Below are 20,063 nucleotides of genomic sequence, written 5' to 3' on the forward strand. Positions count from 1 at the left end.
ACCTTGGGTGAATCCCGCGTGTGCCAAGGTAGTGTAGTGCCTCCTACCCAGGAATGAACAGCGCGGACCCATGAGCTGCGTCTCCTGTAAAATTATTATATCTGGTTTGAGCCTTTTAAGGTAATTAGATACTAAACCATGAACCATGTTTGATTTTGTTCCCTAACCCACTGACATTCCATGTCACCACTGTGTAACCGCCCACAGCCATTGTGAAGAAACAGTTATAGCGTCCCATGCCCATCCCAGTCTCCGAGCAAGGCCCAGACATTGCCTTCTCATTTCAGTGTTGATATTCATACAAACTGACTGAACAAAACGCCCCCCGTTCCCACTAAACCTAGTCCATAACGTTTAACAGTGTCCAATATGCCCCCTTCCCGACACTCTGCAGGCACCCCCACCACCCCCAAGTTCGTCAACATGACAACACTGGCGCGGGTAAACCACCCAGAGGTCTTTAACCCTCCCCCCCCTTCCCATATTCACTCAATTATACAATAATACCATAACAACAACACACTGTATACTTCCCGTTATCAGGCCAAAGGTCCCAAATGTCTGCCAGGCTTTGGAAATCTCACAGCGTCTCTAGGTGGGCGTCTGGCCCCAGTTCGTCATTCCTCTTTGCCATTGCTGTGCGGCTGCAGTAGTTTAGGGTTGTCATCCGGAAAGCTCGGGTCCAATGCCTCCAGTTGCTGAATGCTCTCCAGAAGAGGGTGTTCAATGTACGCATTCATAGGCTCGTCTCTCGCCGACTGGTCAGAGTCCCCATTGTTGCTTGTTTTTCGGGAAGTTCGAGACATGTTTTCCTGGGCAGGGTCGTCATCTGTGTCCGATATGGTGGCTTTCTGTTCCCTAAGCCTAAGGGACCTCCCCAGCATTGCCATGGTAGCAATCTGGTGTTTTAGCACTCTACTCCGCCGCGTTTCCTTAGGTCGTTCCAGACTGGAGCTCGGTCTTTTGTCCATAGGCAAGGCAGCAGCTGGGGTTGACCCACGCCTCAGCCAAGGCCATTATTCAATCCAGGACCACGCCTTCTCCGGTGTCTGGAAGAACTGCATTGTACCTTGGAAGATTACATGTTGTTGTGCCCAGCCAAACTCCAAGTTAACATGTATTGGATCCCGAGGGCTCGAAGTTTCACTTTAATGGGGTCAAACGTGCATCGCAGTTTTTGTACATCTTGCAAATAATCTAGAAACACCATCACTCTTCTGTTTTCATATTTAATCTTCCCCTTCTTTCGTATCTCCCCGAGTATGAGATCTCTGTCTTGAAAATGCAAGAACCGGGCTATCAGTGGCCTAGGGGTAGCTCCTGGTGGCGGTCGGACATTAGGCATCCTGTGCATCCTCTTTATGACAAATCATGACGAAAACTGTGCCTCCGAGAGAGCATCCTTGAGAAATGTCAGAAGAAAAAGTCCCGGGTCAGATTGTTCCGCATTTTCCGGAAAGCGTATGAATCTCAGATTTTCCTGCGGGCTCTATTTTCGGCATCATCGACTCTCCAGACCACCTTCTTCACTGTTGCCAAGAGTCCCACCACTTCTTTACATGTGGTGTGTGAGGTGTCTTCTAATTCCGAGATGCGTTGTTCTGCCTCGGTAACTCTTTCGGAGACTTTTCGCAGGTCCTGGCGCAGAAACATAACCTCAGTTCGTATCTCTGCCATCTTACCTTCCAGGCTTTCTCGGGATGCATGAATTACCTGTAGTATCGTAACAGTAGGACCTCCCTCTGCTCCCCCGGGTGTAGGAAGTACCTTGGTGAATCAGTCCAACTTCCCCTGTTTTGATGTTTTAGGCTCCTTGTCCCTTGCCATCTAAGCCAATCTGTTGGCAGGCCGCAGCCGTGTGCCTCTCCCTATTCTCGCAGCCACCGCTATCACTAGAGATGGGCTCCCTGCGTCTCTCCCCCCAGGCTGCCACAGGGCTCTCGGTACAACAGTGTCTGTACCGACCAGTCCACGGAAGGCCTCTCAGGTGTGTCCTTTCAGTTCTTGCAAATTTGGCAGGCAAAGAGGCAATCCGGTGTTCTCTTCCCCTGTGGCACTTCTTTCAAGTCTCTAGCCAGTGAGCTGGTATTGCCCTCGCAGACTGGGAGAGCCGGTCACGCGGTCCAGCCCACAGGCTCTCTGCAAGGCTAATCCCGGGCCGTCTCTTCACACAGGCGCGGCATCAGTAGGGCCCGCGTACCTCCCAGCCAATCCTCTCTGCCATCATCACAGTCCTTACTTAAGCTGTGGCAACCAACCCAGAGTAGGCAACAACTTCACATTGCTCAGCATTGGGCCCTGGGTGATGTACAGTACTGCCTCTGGCGATCCTCAGCCTAGCACATTGTGCCCAGGAGCTGCAACTCTACAGCCCTCCCACACCCAGCCTGGAAAATGGTGCGCGTCGCATGAGGAACGTAAGCGGAAGCCCCCGCCAGGTCATTGGGATCTTCACCTTTATGGGGTTAGGCCCATAATAGGAGCTCACCTTCAGCCCAGCACGGTCTCAGTTGCAGCCCCACAAAAGGGGTTTCAGGGTCACTCGGCCCCACGCGAGCCGCCGTGCCCAACCCACTGTGTGCCAGCCACAATCCAGCAGGGGTGAGATAATAGGAGAGCTGACCGCCCCCTCGCCGAATCTCCTACCCGTCTCCAACTGAAGAGTGTGGGCTTTGCACGGGTCCGCTCCAGCCGCAGGAATCTCTCCGTCTCTGATGGGGGCTCCCCTCTCGTGCTCTCTTCACTGTTGGTTTCGGTGCTGCCACGCCAACGCTGGGGTCCCTTGAGGTGGGTTGCGGGTTCCTGTCTCCGCAACTGCAATGGAGGGTGGGGACGTGCCGTGGCGCCGAGCAAAACCCAGCTCTCCCACTGCGAGGCTAACCGCCACCACGTCGGGCGAGAGTTTTTCCAAGCAAGCATTCACCCCCGGTTACTCCCGGCTGGCCACCATCTTGCGGAATCGCACGCCAGGTGCTACCCAGAAAAGTCTCGGATCTTGGCAGAAATCACCCCATAATACCTTGCCGGGCACTTCTCTGCTTTCGCCTACCGATCAATGTTGTGGTGATTTTTGGCCGTCAAGGGTCAGGATTACATCAGGATTTAGCTCGGGCCAGTGGAGGTCACGAAGAACGCAGCTACCCGGCCATGTTTTTGGCCACGCCCCCATGTTTACACATTTTAACTTGCATACTTGCTCTTCTAACCGATCATTAACAGCTTTCCTATGGCAAGCTGGACCATGATGAACAGACTGAAGACACATTACTGCTCATTTACTAGGTCCTGGGCAGAAGATTCGGCTACACGTTAACTGAAAGAAGACATTGTGCCCAAGACCTCACTTGGGAGAATCTTCTCTAGGTCACTGTAGTTGTGGTGGTCTTGTTCCTAGTTAGACTATCAAGAATATTGTCAATATGGGAGGATGAAGATTGCCCCATGGTGGTTCAAAATTCCAGAGATAAAAAAAGGGCTGTTTCAAATGATTAAACAATATTTTGCTGAAAACGTGGGGTCTGCCAAATCCGCGCTGACACTACGGGAGTCATACAAGCATTGTCAGTTCTCCTGCCTTCACTTCTGCAAGACCTTCACATGCACTTCCCCCCCCCCCCCCCAACGCCAGCACCAGTGACACCCAAAGATACATCCTTCTCAACATATGCTCTGTACACAGACACGCCATGGAAATCTGGAACCTCCTCGACTCCCTCTCACCCGACATTGCCTTCTTCACAGAAACCTGGACCAACGCCTCCTCTGCCCCCGACATCAACAACGCCATCCCGGAGGGCTACAAAATCCAGAGGAAGGACCGCACAAACCACCCAGGAGGGGGGCCAGCCATCGCCCACAAGAGTACCCTACGACTCACCACCTCCAACAAAACCTTCCTCACCACGGAACACCTGCACTTCCAGATTCAGACCAGCCCGAACACCACACTCCGAGGGACCCTCGTCTACAGGCCACCTGGCCCCCAGACACCCTTCACCTCCACCATTACCGATTTTATCTCCCCCCCCCCCCCACCCCATCGCCTCAATGAACTACATACTCATCGGAGATCTGTACTTCCACCTCAAAAACCCCAGCAACCACTACTCCACCACCCTCCAGAACAACCTAGCCGACATCGGACTCAAACAACTCGTCAACACTCCAACCCACAGAGCAAGACACACCCTCGACCCCATCTTCGCAGGAAACAACATCCACTTCAGCCACACAACACAACCACCATGGACCAACCACCACTGCATTCACTTCACCATCGACAAACCGAACGCACCCATACCCACCCCACACCCACCATGAAGAAACAGGAGCAAAGTCACCGACGAGCAACTTAATTCTACCCTCAACGTGACGTCCACACTAGGGCATCAGACGCAAATAGCACAGCCAGAAGACTCCACACTTGAATCTCCAACTGCACAGACGAGATCGCCCGCTACCCAACCCCGGCAAAAAGCACCCAAGGAAAGCCGCCTGGTTCACAACCGACCTCCAAAAAGCCAGGCGAACCTGCAGACGCCTGGAGAAACACCAAGACACCCAAAAACGACTCCACCTACAAGGACGCCATGACAGATTACCACAACCAAATCAGAACAACCAAGAAGAACTATTCAGTTTCATCCAGGAATTCACCAACCCTCGCAGCAGAACCACAGACATCACCCCATCCCAGGACCTCTGCGACAAACTTGGAACCTACTTCCACCTCAATATCAAAAACCTCTACGACAACTTCATCGACCACCCTCCAGACGCCACAGACGCACCCCCGCCCCTTAGAGACACCACCCATCCCACCATCTCCAACTGGACACCGATCACGACCGAAGACACCGCCTCGACCATGAAAAGCATCCACTCAGGGGCCCCCACCGACCCCTACCCCCGCACATCTACCACAGAGCCGCAGCTGCCATCGCACCCGAACTACAGCACACCATCAACACCACCTTCAAAACAGGCACCTTCCCAGACAACTGGAAATGAGCAGAAGTCAGGCCCCTGCTAAAGAAGCCCTCGGCCGACCCCACCGACCTCAAGAACTACCGGCCCATCTTGCTCCTCCCCTTCGCAGCCAAAGTCGCAGAGAAGACATTCAACATGGAACTGACAAGATACATCGGAGAGAACACCATCCTTGACCCGTCACAATCCGGATTCAGAAGTAACCAAAGCACTGCGACCGCCCTACTCGCCGCCACAGACGACATCCGTACCCTCCTGGATCAAGGCCACTCCGCAGCCCTCATCCTACTCGACCCATCAGCAGCCTTCGATACCGTCTCCCATTGCACGCTACTCGCAAGACTTCATGACGCCGGCATACAAGGAACAGCCTTGGACTGGATCCGATCTTTCCTCACCAGAAGAAGCCAAAGAATCAGACTGCCACCCTTCCTCTCCTATCCCACCAAAATCACCTGTGGAGTCCCACAAGGATCATCCCTGAGCCCGACCCTCTTCAACATCTACATGGCCCATCTTGTTGCCATCGTCTGACAACACGGCCTCAACATCGTATCCTACGCAGACGACACCCAGCTCATCGTCTCCATCACCAAAGACCCCGCCAACGCCAAACTCAACTTCCAGAGAGGAATGCAGGACGTCGCAGTCTGGATGACCAACAGCTGCCTGATGCTCAACGCCGAGAAGACAGATGTCCTCTTTCTCTGAACCACCCCCTCGGCATGGGACAGCACCTGGTGGCCGACCACCCTCGGAAGCCCACCTACCCCCGAAGACCATGCCAAAAACCTCAGCATCGTACTCGACTCATCACTCACCATGAACCGACAGATCAACGCCGTCACCTCCAGCTGTTTCAACACACTCCGCAAGACCTTCAAATGGATCCCCCTGGAATCAAGGAAGACAGTCACCCACGCACTCATCACCAGCAGACTGGACTACGGAAATTAACTCTACGCCGGCATCAACAAGTCCCTACTCCACAAACTCCAGGCAATACAGAACACCGCCACCAGACTCATCCTCGGCATCCCGCGGCACGAACACATCAGCCAATATCTATGTGGACTCCACTGGCTCCCAGTGGAGAAAAGAGCCACCTTCAAGATCCTCACTAATGCCTACACAACAACGGACCCAAATACCTCAACGACAGGATCTACTTCCATGTACCCAAAAGAAACCGCCGATCTGCCAACCTCGCACTGGCTGAAACCCCACGCATCCACAGAGCCAGAGCAGGCGTAAGATCCTTCTCCCACATTGCAGCCAAGACGTGGAACAAGCTGCCAGCAGACATCAGACGCACCCCCTCACTTAACACCTACAGGAAGACCCTCAAGACTTGGCTCTTTGGCTAAACGGATCTGCTGACCCCCCCTTCCCCCTCCAGTGCCTTGAGACCCTCACGGGTGAGTAGCGCACTTACAATCCCCATCTCCACAATAGCGGGACACAGAAAAGAGAAAAAAAGTAGCGATTGAAAAACTTGAGTGCGAACTCCTGCAGGTTGAGGGAACCCTAGCAGAAACACCACGCTTAACCTAGACTCTACGGCGTGCTAGGAAAGGTTAGAACACTAAGAGAAGACAGTGGTTATGTCACTTGACGCCCGTATGGCCTTTGACACAGTGGAATGGCCATGTTTGTAGTATTAGAAAAGTTGGGATTTGGCCCCAACTTCATGGCATGGATTCAGACTCCATGGCTCAAGTGGTGGTTAATAATACCACATCTTAAAGTTTTTCCCTGAGGAGGGGAACAAGGCAGGGATGCCCCAGTCGCCCCTGGTTTTTGCCTTGATGCTTGAACCGTTGGCTTCCTGGGTCCAGGGGGACCCATTGATCAGGGGATTGCAATGGACCAATGAATGGGAAGACAGAATATCCCTATACGTGGATGATATTCTCCTTTACTTAGCGTCCCCCAAAACCTCAATTCACAGGGTGTTGAATATATTCACCAAATTCAGTAGCTACTTGGATTATAACATAAATTGGACCAAATCTACCAATTACATATTGCATGGGCAGTCCCCCACACTTCCTAGGGAATGTGAGGCGGAGGTGGTGACAGAGTTTTGGTTACTTGGAGATTTTCACAACGACATACCCAGATCGCTTCTATACCCGTAATCTCTTGCCCCCGTCTACAGCGGCTACAGGGATATGTATGTTACTGGAGAACGCTGCCTCTCTCACTGTTAGGGAGTGTGTCCCTCTTCAAAATGATTGCACTTTCCCGATTCCTTTATATCCTGCAGAACACACAATATACTGTGCCCCCCCAATACTTCAAAATAGAAAGTGAACAAAGGCTGCTATTGTGGGAGGAAAAGCCATCGTGAATCGTGCACCAAAAATTGGTTAGGGGATGGTACAACGGGGGTATCGCACTGCCTGACATACGTAGATTTTACTGGGCGTCGCAATTGGTAGCCATAAATTAACGTATACACCAACCACCGGAGGAGACCGCGTATCGCATGGATAGATATGTTCTAGGCAAGAGGGGATATACTCTCTACTTCACCCCGTTGCCTGCCCCCGACAGGCCCAACCTAAATCGCGGCCCAACTTTGGCATATGGTTCAGAAGCAGATGGGATGGAAAAACAAGATAACACAATACACCCCATTATGGGATGCGGAAACTCCAGGGGCCATGGGCAAATATCAGGGCTTTGATAAATGGGACCAAATAGGCATATCCCAAGTGGGAGATCTGTGGGCAAGGGGAGACGTGAGATGCTCCAGCAAGAGTACGATCTGTCCAATACAGATGTGCTCCGCTATCTGCAGATTAAGCACGCACTGCAAGCTGCAATACCTAAGGGCACGGAACTCCCAGAATCCTCCCCACTGGAGGATAGAATACTAATGGACCGCATGAATAAGAAAGCCATATCCCTTGTGGAAACGTGTAATATTTTACTTACCATAAGCTACAGCCATTTTGACTGTGGAGTCCATTTTGTTTCCTTCGTAATTCTTTCGTACTCTGCTGTTTGCTTTTCACTCTGCTTGTGTCATCTATTTTAGTTGACCTCCTGACATGGCTAAGCAATGTACGTGCTGGGGGTTTGTAGCTGCCAGTGCACCTTGTCTTAGATGTTATCTGTTGACTGTTTACTGCTGCCATAAGCATTCCTGCTCCCCCTCCCTATTTGCTGACCAAGTGGTCTTCTATCTGCCCTTGTTTGCTGATAGCTATTTCTAAACTTGTTCTTTCCATTTCTGTCCACATGCTTACATTGCAGAAAACCAGAATATAAGGACGATGATCTGTGAGTTTAGGGTACTACCTCCTGCAAAACTTGTGTTGTGTGGACGTGGTCCCACTCATGAGTGATTAATAAACTTGTTATTTTATTTTAACTCCAGTGCCGATCTCTTTTTGTTAGTCTTTGGAACCTGTGGACAAGAGTGTAACCCTGCACCAGTGTACCCCTAAAAGGTACATTTCCACACCCTGACATACCAGAAACTGGTGAACAATGCCCTAGACCCCCTCACTCAGCTCAGAGGAAGGTGAAAGGAAGACATAGGGGAGATAGAGGATGAAAAAATGGCAAGACGCTCTATCATCCCTGAAGCCATATCGAGCAAATTTAAATTAATACAACTAAAAATACTCCACAGAATATACTACTCGCGCAGCAGTCTGGTCAAAATGGGCAGAGTAGAAGACTTGACCTGTAGGCGGGGTAGTGGCAGGGAGGTAACATACTATCACATACTATGGGACTGCCCTCATATACAACAATATTAAGCCACCACAGTTGTGTAAATGTCCAAGGTCATGAGGATAGAAATTATACCTGATCCGAGTTGGTGTCTCCTCAATATATGGAAACCCACAGACCTTAGCAAGAAAGGGAGGATCTAGGTAACATTGGGACTGAAAATCACAAAGCGTGATATAGCGAAACACGGGGGTGCCAGAAACACCAAGCTGGCAAGAGTGGATGAGGGACCTTGATTGGTGCATGACAGCTGAAAAAACAGTATATGAGAGTAGAGGATGCCCCAGGAAGTGGAAGCAGATCTGCAACATGTGGATTATTTACCAAGGGAACCTGTGTGTGAACCCGGGTGGGAAAGCACAGCGGAGGATAGACCAGATGGGCGATTCCCCCGTGACATCAAGATAAAAAATAAAGAGGTGGGAAGCTGGCGGAGGAAAGAAGGTTCACCCATGAGAGTAAAATATGTATATGATATCGTAAAAGGTTTTGAGTAAAATTGCATTATGTCCTGTCAAACACCAATAAACTGATGTTATTTATTTATTTATTTATTTTAAGAATATGGTCTATGAAATACAATGACATTTCCATGACTATTCAATTTGGGTAATTTAAGAATATTAAAGCGAGTCTACTTCCACCAACAAATAAAATGGTGATCACTCCACAGGTGCTCATTCTCCTTTAAGTTATACTGCAGCTGTGCTTAGCTGACTAGACTATTTTCGCTCCTGATGTTGGAAAAGGTACAGTTTCCTCAGTTTGAAGGAATTATTTCTTCCACAACCTGTCAATTACTCTGGTGTATCAGAGTTTGGACATGCGCTATACACAGTACTCACTTAAGTTTGGGTTTAGGTGTGCTTAGGATGCTGTCATTTTCCTCCATCTCTGGGCCACTGTCACTAGGGTTGTACATCTCCAAGCTATCATACAACTCATCCAGGTCCTCTTCCACTTCACGGATCTGCTCCCTAGAGACATGCTCAAGTCCAAAACCAACCTAATAGCAAAGAAAATATTATCATTTAAAGGAAAACATTTCTACATCTGAAGCATTGTCGTCACAACTACAATTGTTCATGCTTCTCTTTAGCAAATTCTTAATCAGTTCTTCACGGCAAAGCAATTCTGCAAATTAATGTTAGATGCCCAGGGTAGCGTCTTTTTTTACAACACATTCTGTCACCTGTTTTAACATTCACATGCCCCTCAAGCACTTGTAATGTGTTCTTACAGATTACAAACTCCATTGGTAACCAAAACAGCAGAGGAAAGGAAGCCTACCTGATTGATTACCAGCCTTACATTTTTAAGCTCTCAAAATAGGATAAATTGTAGCTAGTTATCAGTAAAGGTAAAACTAAAACGGTTAGTGGGTGAGGAAGAAAATAAGTTACTTACCTGTAACTGCAGTTCTCCAGGATTGGTATCCTTAATAGATTCACATGCTTGAATCATTCCCTTTTGTTGAAGTGGAAGTCCCACTGTACCATAATAAAGCAGTATGTAGCACTATCATAGGCTATAAAGGAATGAAAAAGGCACTTTAATAGCCTAGCTAGGTTCTTTTGAAGAAGAAAAAAAAGGGCCAACTTGAACTTCCTGATTTCGACCGATTCGAACGTTGACTGACATGTAACCACCAATCAGAATTACGCTCGCGCACGTTAGGGTGCGCGCACGGTGCGCGCTTATAGATATATATGTACCTTTAACTGCAATTTTCTCAGGAAATACTGAACAGATTGACTCCATATATGCAAAAGGCACATGCCTGACCTGAGGACTACCTCTCTGCCAAATTTCAAGTAATTCTGTTCAGCCGTTCGGGCTGTACCTTCGACTAAAGGTCCTATGGGAAAATGCAAGGGGAAAACGCGTTTTGGGACCCCCCTTTTTTCTCGGCCCCTGCTTGACGAATCACCCCGAGACTTTCAGGGTAGGAGCTGAGCGGAGTGCCCCATTAGTTTTGAAAATTTCACGAGGATTCGTCAACCGGCGGCAAAGTTATTCAAAATAGAATTTTGAGATATCCTATGGAAACACGGTCGTAACTATAACTATCTACTGGCGACCGCCAGTAGATTATATATATATATATATTATATCTCATACATTCAAATTTGTACACATAAATAAGCAAACACATGGACCCAAAAATCACTTATCAAAAAAAGTGGTGGAGTAAAACCTGTCCAACCGCTGCATCACTGAGCTGTTCCGATCCCAGCTAATAATGCTGCATAAACATATACACTCTGTTCCAAGTTGCAGCACGAAATTTTTTCTCCAGGAGGCACTTCTGTAAACAAAGTAGTTGAGGTGGAAACTACCCTAGTTGAGTCAACCCTGGTTTTCCCAAGGTATCTTCAAGACAAAATCAAGCCCCATGCTCCCCAGAGAAACTTTCATTCCGAAATCTCTGTCTGGCCTTTGTCCCTCGGATTAAGACGACTAGGGCAGGAGCTGAGCATTCTCATTTCTAGGCCCTACTCTCTGGAATGATTTGCCAGTGATTCTTAGGGCCATAAAGGAAACACTGATCTTCCGGTAAAAAAAAAAACTTGAGACCTGGCATTTCTCCTCAATTTAGGCTCTTTCTTCTTTTCTGCCTACAGACAGCACCTCCGCTGTACCCCCAGGACACTCCTCGGAGTAACAGTTGCGCTCTATAAATCACCTACATACATACATACATTTTCGCTGTGAGGGGCTTGCCAGCCTTTGACTGGCAGAAATGGATTGCAGCTGAAATTCATCAAGCAATGGTTGCCATTGTGACTGTAGCACCCTTACCAGAGTGTACCCCTGAGCCCAACAGTTGGTCAGTTCTCATGAGTTGTTTAGTGCGATGTAAGTAGAATTTTAGATATCATTTGATGGCTAGTGCATGAAAAGACCTCTAAGCTGCTAATGCTGGTTTTAAGGAAGAGAGTCTTAAATATTATAGGTTCATCGAGTCAAAAATCTGAAGAAACCTTGAGAATAAATCTTTGGATTGGTTCCGAGAAGAACAAAATTGTTTGTGAGGCCCAAGAAGGTTCTTGAGTTTAGAAAGCCTGTTTCTCCTCTACCCTCCAAGTCAGAGTGAGCGCTAGTAACAAGGCGTGAGAAATATGAGGTGTCCTCTGTGAATGGGTTCAAATGAACTCTTCATGCATTGAAATAGAACAATTTTCAGGGGCCAGTCTGAGGAAGGAGCCCTTACTGGGGGAAAAAACTTGGAATAATTATTTCATAAACTATTTGATGATTCTGCTATAAGCAGGAAGAGAGAACATTTTATGAGCATCTATATCTTGATATTGATGTAAGCCGTACCTTAAAAGATGCATGTACCAAAACCGTGACTACGCTAACGAGAGGAGATAGGGTAGTTATCTGCCAGATTATTCTATTAGAGGATGTGGGTTTGATTTCTGCTGCCATAGGCGAAACGTTTCCATTACAGTTTACATGTCTTTCTCGTGGCTTCCACCTTGACTTGAACAGAATACACCTACAGTTCTGAGGAATTTAAGATCTTTGAATTCATGGAATTTAGGAGCTGTGCGCATAAGAGGAAAGCGGTCATGTCTGCTTGAAGGACCTGGCCTTAGTTCATCGTCAAAAGTTTACGGGATGTTGGTAGGTGAATGTGGTTGTATTCTGATAGCAGGAGAAGCTCAGTAAATAAGTGCTGCTGCTGCTTCTAAGCAATTGCTAGTCCCGGGATCATGTTCGGCCCGAAGAGTTATTCTGCATGTTGTTAGCCGGCTCCAGATTTCCTGATTTTCCTCGGACAGTGCCAGTAATCCTATGCTGCATTGTTTGTTCACATATTGCATGCTGGTGGTATTGTCTGGGTGAACTAACACCAAAGACCCTGCTATCATCGGCAGGAAAGCTTGGAGTCTGAGTTAGATGGTTTTGAGCTCCAGGCAATTGATATTTATGCTCTTCTGGAGTGGAGAACACTTTTCTTGAATTTGCAGGTTCTGTAGATTACCGGCACAGTACTCCAGGGAGGCATCTGTAGTCATTAAGAAGTGAGATATTTAAGGTAATAACGTGAGGGCCTCTGGCAGGTGGGAGGTCTGGGACCAACAGGGTAGAGCGTCCATCATACCTGTGTGAAGTTCATCATTGCCTTGAACGATTCTTTAGTTTGAATCTATTATTTTTGTAGCTTTTACTTTAAGGCTCCCATTTTCTGGCATGCAACAGGGATCATATTGATTGCAGTTGGCTTGACGCCCAGAAGCTAATTCAACAGACGCACTGATTTTTTTGTTGTTGTTGATTTTTTTAAAGTCTGACATCCAGTTCCTAGAGCCTTTGCTGCTTCTCTTGGGATATAAACTCTTTGTCTTGAACAGTATCAAATGTTGCGGCCCAGGAACAGTATCGTCTTGGATGGAGGAGTTGAAGTGTTGAACAACTTAAGGCAAGCCTCTGTACGCTGGACTCTTGAAAAGCCGTTGGTGTTTTATCAACCAGTTGTCGAGGTAGGGGAATACCTGATGACCATCCTTCCTGAAAGAAGCTGCTACAGGGGTGAGGCAGTAGGTAAAAATGCAGGAAGCTGTTTAGAAGCCAAATGGGAGAACTTTGATGCATGGGTGGGAATGCAAAAGTATGAATCCTGTACATTCAGAGCTGTTATGTTGTGGCGGAGAGGGTGACCACGTAAAAGCATTGTTTCCGGAAATACTTGTTTAAGTTTTGGAGGTCTAAGATGGATCACCAGTCCTCTGTTTTCGTGTATCAGGAAAAACACAATAGAAGCCTGTTACTTGCCGTGAATGTGGGCCTTTCTCTATGAAACCTTTGGTTAGCATTGCTAGCCCTCCCTTCCGAAGCAGATGGAGATGATGTGGGCACCCTCGTTTTGGTGGAGTGGTGGGCAGAATCTGGGTGAACTTGAACATCTGGTCATATATGATGAGATCCAGGACTTATTTGTCCGATACTATTTTCCGCCATAGATGACAACATTTTGAAATTGCTTCTCCCACAAGATGGCGTAAACAGCACCAGAATGTTGTCACTGTAGGTAAGCTAGCCTAAGGGCTGAGAGGGTTGATAAGGCTGATACCTCTGGTATCCTCCTTGATACGGAGAAGTGCCTCTTTTGCGGGTCCCTCTAAAGGGTGTTTTATTCAAGATTGTAATGTGCCAAAAAATCTTACGGTATCAGAGTCAGCATTGACTGCTTGCAAGGCGTCGTCAACGTGCTTGCCAAACAGAGTGTCGCATTGGTAAGGTAAAAATATTATATATATTTGGACCTCAGGTTCTAAATGTTTTGGCCTTTTCACCAACCTTGGCGTCTAAGGACCACTGACCCTGCCAGTTGTGGAAATACTATTGAAGCAAACTCTGAAGTGCAATCTATGTTTTCTGATGAAGACATTTCGTCCCCCTGCAGAATATTTTTTGTTACTGCCCTTTCTATCTTCCGGCAGAAATTCTATGTCTGGTGGTTATACCTGCCCCGTATTACCAGTGAATTGGCAGCCTGTACAGTAGCACTGGACGTAGTTGAAAATGCCTCCTTGCTGGTTAGGTGGGGTTATGAGTGACAGGGTTTTAAATGATTGTAATTCCTCCCTAATATATAAATAATCAGAATAGGTCTAAAAGCTTTTCTATTTAAAATCAAAGAAAACAAACCGATTGCTTGTTTGCTATTGGAAGTTGGAAGTGTTTTTGCCGCTCGTTCCCTAAGAGTATGGAAACCACCAAAATTAATCTGGTGGGGAATCCACCGGTTATGGGCCTTCGCTCTATCATCACCAGATGTGATTGGGTTGTTCCTGTAAAGCATGGCAATATTTGACACAGGGATCATTCTTGGAGTGGTAGGAGCATCGGAGGAAGCGGACATATCAGACACAATGTGACCTTGCAGACTCGGGAAAGTGTTTGTAGTAATCCTATAACATGCCCTGTAGCTCTAGTACTAGAGCTACATGGACTTAACTCATGCTCTTAAGTAGGAAGCGAAGCGCAAAGGTAAAATTGCTCGACATATTGCTGACTGTTGTATACATGCTCTTATTAGTCCCCTTAGTTCTTGATATTACGTTTTTTTTAGTCTGCCACCACGTTTATTTGTTTTTTAAGGGTAGTGCTTTAGTTGTTGACGCTCCCTTTCTCTGAATGTGCATACCAGCAGCATTCAAGTGCACCGATGTGAAGATGCACTACTGGCGTACCAAAGGCGCACCAAAAGGCAAGCCTGTCTGTGTCTGTCTGTGTATGAACAGGGCCAAGGATGCTGTTGGTTTGAGTGCAGGGGGGCTCTACCAGTCTTACTCTAGGCAAGCTCTTATGGAGTTAGAGGATAAGGTGAGATGTGGGGAAGTTACAGAGCTTGATCATAGATGGGAGGATTTTAGAGACCAAGGAAGCTCTCCATTGTGCATTAGGGAAGGTCTGTTTCCTGATTAAACACAGTCTGGAGATTAGCAAGCTGATTGAGACAAATCATTTGGACCGTCTTTTTATACGAGAGACCTGGGCCAAGGAGGATTCCGGTCTGGATTTTGTGATTGCTTCACCAACAGGATATGGGGTGGTGAGACTGGATAGAATTATCCTGGGAGGGGGAGAGGGGGGGGGATTGGCCGTGCCATTATTTTTAGAGATTATCTGAATTTAACGCTAATAGCTATTATCACTACTATTGAAGGCAGTGAAGTAGGCTATTTTAAAATCAAAAATAGGAATTTTGTGTGGCTGTCGGGTTTGCTGATCTGTTGTCCGCCTGACCCAAAAAAACAATGTATTTCTACTAGGCACCAAGTGCTGGAACTCTTTATAACTGCTAACAAGCTTTCTCTCCTGGGAGACTTTCATCTTCATTTGGAGAAGAGTATGATCGGGATTCTAGGACGTTCCTGGACTTTATGTCTAGTTTTGGTTAGACCCAACGAGTTGGATCTTCTACGCATAGAGCGGGACACACTCTCGATTGGATCTTTTCCAATCAAGAGAGTTTGGCTGTTAAGGAGTGCATATTGTTAGACTGGACGGATCATAGTCTAGTGAGATTCTTGGTCCAGGAAGGACACGCAGTTGATCGTGTATGGAGCACAGCTAAGGATATAAGCAATTGGGGTAAAATCGTAGTGGGGGAATTTTCAGCGCCCTGGAGAAATTTAAGGAGAAGGACCTTTCGGGTCTGGGTTCATTGGCCGAAGATTTTGTAGCTGGGTAAGTTTGGTGGCAGAGGAGGTGGCACCCCTTAGGAAAGTTATCCCAAAGTGGAGGAAGACACCCCCTGCCTCCTGGTTCTCAGCAAAGTCCAAGGAGCTCAAAAGGCAGTGTAGAAGGCAGTGGAAATGGAAACTGGCCTTGGAGCTAGGGGAGAAAACTGAACTTGAGGAGCTTACCCTCAAATATAAAAGGTTGATTAAAAAAAATAAAACTGCATACTATTCCCAGAAGATAAGATCAGCTATTAATGGCCCAAGAGAACTCCTTAATATAGTGCGGACCCTGACGGCACGCCTGGTGTCTCAGGGGTTGGAGAACTCCCAAACATTTTGTAATAAGGCGCAGAGTTTTTAAAAGAGAAGATCTCTTCTTAAAAGATCTATGGAGATTTTCAGGCTTCCTCAATCGGCCTGAATGTTTCCGGCACTCAGTCACTTCGTGAGGAGGTTGAGACAGTATCAGGGCATTCTAACAGCAGTGGCTTAGCCAAATTCTCCTCACACCTGGTATCTAAGATCAATGCGTTGCACGCAGGCACGACTTTGGGCTCACCTGATGGCCCATGTTCGCCTAGAATCCTGCAATTAGTGCCAGACCTTATGGTGGAGGTTATGGAGAAAATTTACTTTTGAAGGCCTGGAGACCGGAACATTCCCTCAGATACGGAAGGAGGAAGCTGTTGTCCCTCTAACGGAAAATAAGGACGGTGACCCCATCGACCTGAAAATCTGCGCCAATTTTCTCTGTTATCCTTTCTGCTAAAATTTTGGGAAAACATGTAAACCAAGTATTTGCCAAATATTTTCTTGAGCACGAACTCCTGGATCCTTCGCAGAATGGGTTCAGAAAGAATAACAGTACAGAATCAGTGCTTATCGATACAACAGATTCTATCCGTAGGCAAGTTGATCAAGGAGGTGCCGACATCCTGGTTTTACATGACCTGCCACCAGTCTATGGCACCATCTCCATCTCTGTTGGTGCAAAGGTTGTGGCAGTTCAGGCTCAAAAAGGTGTGACCCTTAAGTTGCTTGAGTCTTTCTTGTGCGAATGAACTATCACTGTTAGTTGTGGGAATTTTAGAGCAGCCCCATTTCAGTTTCCCTGGGGAGTTTCCCTTAAGCCCTACCCTGTTTAACATTTACGTTGCCCCTTTGGTGAAACTGATATAGTCCTTGGGATTCAAAGTGTCATCCAATGTGGATGACACTGATCATCGTTTCCATCCCGGATGACTGGGAAGAGGTAGCGGACAGGTTTAGGGCATGCATGCATGAAACCCGTAGATGGATGATTGGTTAAAAATGAAAAAAGAAAAGACAGATATTGTGGTATTCGGAGCAAAGAGCTCGATCTGGACTGATCGCCGATGGCCCGATAACTGCAATGCTTGTCCCTTCCTGTGACAATGGTCAAAAATCTCGGGATTTGGTTCGATAACACCTTGACTTTTGACTCCCAGGTGAATAGAATGGTGAGCTCCTACTCTTGGATGATTAGGGTCTTAAAGAAGATTCTACCTTGGCTTCCAAAGGATCTTAGAGCATAAGTGGTCATTGCACCTATCTCATGTATAGACTACTGCATTGCATTATACTTACACATCAATCAATCATCTTTAAATAGGCTCCAAGACATCCAGAATATCGCCTTTTGCCTGGTACTGGGGGGTAACCCATTACGTTTCAGTTAGAGAAGGATGGAGATTCTCGCACTGGCTGTCAATAAAGAAACGAGTGTTGTTTAAAGCATTGGGCTGAACACATACAGCCCTTTACTTCATGGGTTCAACCTATTTGAAGTCCTCCTTAAATTGGTATGTGCCCAGGAGAACGTTAAAGTTGGTGGAACACTATAAAGTTGTGGTTCTACGCTGCAAGAAAGTTAGGTGGGGTGAACGCGCCTTTACTTTAGTGTCAGCTAAGTTGGGGGAACTCTCTTCCCTAATTTATCAGGAATCAGAAATCGCATTTGAGCTTTCGTAATCTAATTAAAACCTGGCTATTTGCAGAGTAGATTAGTGGGACTGTATAGGTGATCTGCCTGTTTATGTGATCCACTGCTCTGTTTGCCCTTCCTTATGCACAGCGATTTGATACTGTTTGGTCTAATGCGCTTTAGAAATACCATAAATACAATACAAATACAAGTTATTCTGAATTTTGTGTCTTATGTTCTTGATGACGACTACAGTGCCTTCGTCGTAGTTTGCATTGTCATTGCAATCATCGTCGACGAGGCAGACATAGGCGACAAGCCTGACGTTGACATTGTTTGTCCTTGACGAGGTCTTCGGCAAAGAAGAGGCCATCGTAAAGGATACAGTCAGATGAGGCTGTTGTAGATGATGCAGTTGTAGACGAGGCCATTGTAGACATGATTATCGTAGATGAGGTTATTTTAGACAAGGCCATCGTAATAGTCATGGCCATCTTAGATGACGTCATAGACAAGGCTGTCCTAGACTACCATCAAATATGGGGCTGTCGTAAGCGTGCCCGCCGTAGACGATCATCATCGACGACCATCATTTATGAGGCCATTGTAGACGACCGTCATTGTCGAGGCAGTCGAAGGTAATGCCATCGTAGAGGAGGCCATTCGTAGATAAGGCTGCCATCGACAACCATTGTAGAGGAGGCCATCTTAGACGACAGTCATACATAACACCGTCGTCGATGAGTAATAGTCGACACGATTGTGGTCATAGAGGCTGTCGTCATAATTGTTGTTAGCGATGATTTTGATGGTGGTTTTGCCATAGATGCCTTATTGTCAGGTTATGAGGATTTCCATGATGTAGTGTCAGGGCTGAAGAGGGAGTTGTAGGGTCTACCTCTGAAGACTTTTTCCAATTTACTTTCTCTGTGAGAAGTGCCTCATGAAGACTCATGGTGAGTTTTTTTATGGCTTTTCTGCATGCCTTCTGGAGACTCTTGGCACGACCTCTCCCTTTGACCTCTCCCTTTGACCTCTCCTGTGAAGTGAAAGAATCCTCACTGTCCTCATCAGAAGTGACAGATGTAAGTTTCTGTAGTCCCAATAATAGCCTCCTCTCTCTGAACGCAAGAGTTTTTGAGGAAACGGTTAGACATATTTTGTAGTCCTTTACCCTGTTTTCTGCTACTTTGATAGATTATTGCTAGGGTCAGAGAAATGAAACATGTAATATAATCTTGGATGATCCAAAAGGAAGTAATAGCTGAAGAAACTGAGCAGAGCTCAGGGAGCCTGTCTTCACACGACATTTAGTAGGAAATCTGAGGGACTCAGCCTCTATTGAGAGTTTTCTAGAGGGAGCTGTTACGTGACTGGCTACAGTTCAAGTTTTGGGAAATTAAACAGACTTTTTCATTGCCAATATAGTCTATGAATGTAATACATACTGTTTACAGTTTGTGGGTGTATTGGTTCCTGGCGCTTATATGGAATACACTCGATATCTTTCACCTCAATTAAGGCGGTGCTCTTGAAAAGAAGAGATACACCCTGCTTTCCCCAAATATCAATCCAAAGATTGAAACAAAACAATTTACCAAATTCAAGGCACACGCCACAGCAATCCAAACACAAATATGTGATAGTTTTTTAAACACAAGATAAAGTTGATATTTCAGTTCTTCTGTATGTTCTTTTAATTTTCTTTAGCCAAATGCCAACGCATTTCGCCGCAGTGGGAATTACCCTTACGACTTCATCAGGGCTACTAAAGTTGAGTTGAGGTACGTACCTACATTCGAACCAGTGAGTGCATACACGGGACACTTTGACATACACGTGTTTCCCACATCTAAATTGGTTTTGGGATCCGGAAAGCAGACGGCCATTGTTTTTTTGAGTTTGCGCGGACAGGATCTTATATTGGACACACCTTGTGTGGCTGACCCTACCACGGGGTAGACATTTCCAGGGTCCTAATAAATACTAGGTTTATTGTTTGGCGTGGTTATTTCTTGAAAACTAATTTTGTTGGAACCTCCAGAATCGAACTCGATTGAAGGAGGTTTCTCTTTAAAGTAACTCAACTTTAGCAGCCCTAATGAAGTCGTAAGGGTAATTCCCACAGCGACAAAACGCGTTGGCATTTGGCTAAAGAAAAATAAAAGAACATACAG

The 20,063-nt window shown here is 46.7% G+C and overlaps 1 protein-coding gene across 2 annotated transcripts in view; it reads right to left on the reverse strand.

Annotated features, from left to right (window-relative positions):
* PACS1 (phosphofurin acidic cluster sorting protein 1) overlaps positions 1-20,063 on the reverse strand; it is a 1,493,664-nt gene that overhangs the window by 916,916 nt on the left and 556,685 nt on the right. For both annotated transcript variants that reach the window (XM_085625739.1, XM_085625738.1), the window contains one exon: positions 9,585-9,745. In XM_085625739.1, the coding sequence (XP_085481865.1) occupies positions 9,585-9,745 (161 nt within the window). The remainder of the gene's footprint in view (positions 1-9,584; positions 9,746-20,063) is intronic.

This window comes from Triturus cristatus, chromosome 9 (assembly GCF_964204655.1).
Source record: "Triturus cristatus chromosome 9, aTriCri1.1, whole genome shotgun sequence".
Taxonomy (NCBI): Eukaryota; Metazoa; Chordata; class Amphibia; order Caudata; family Salamandridae; genus Triturus; species Triturus cristatus.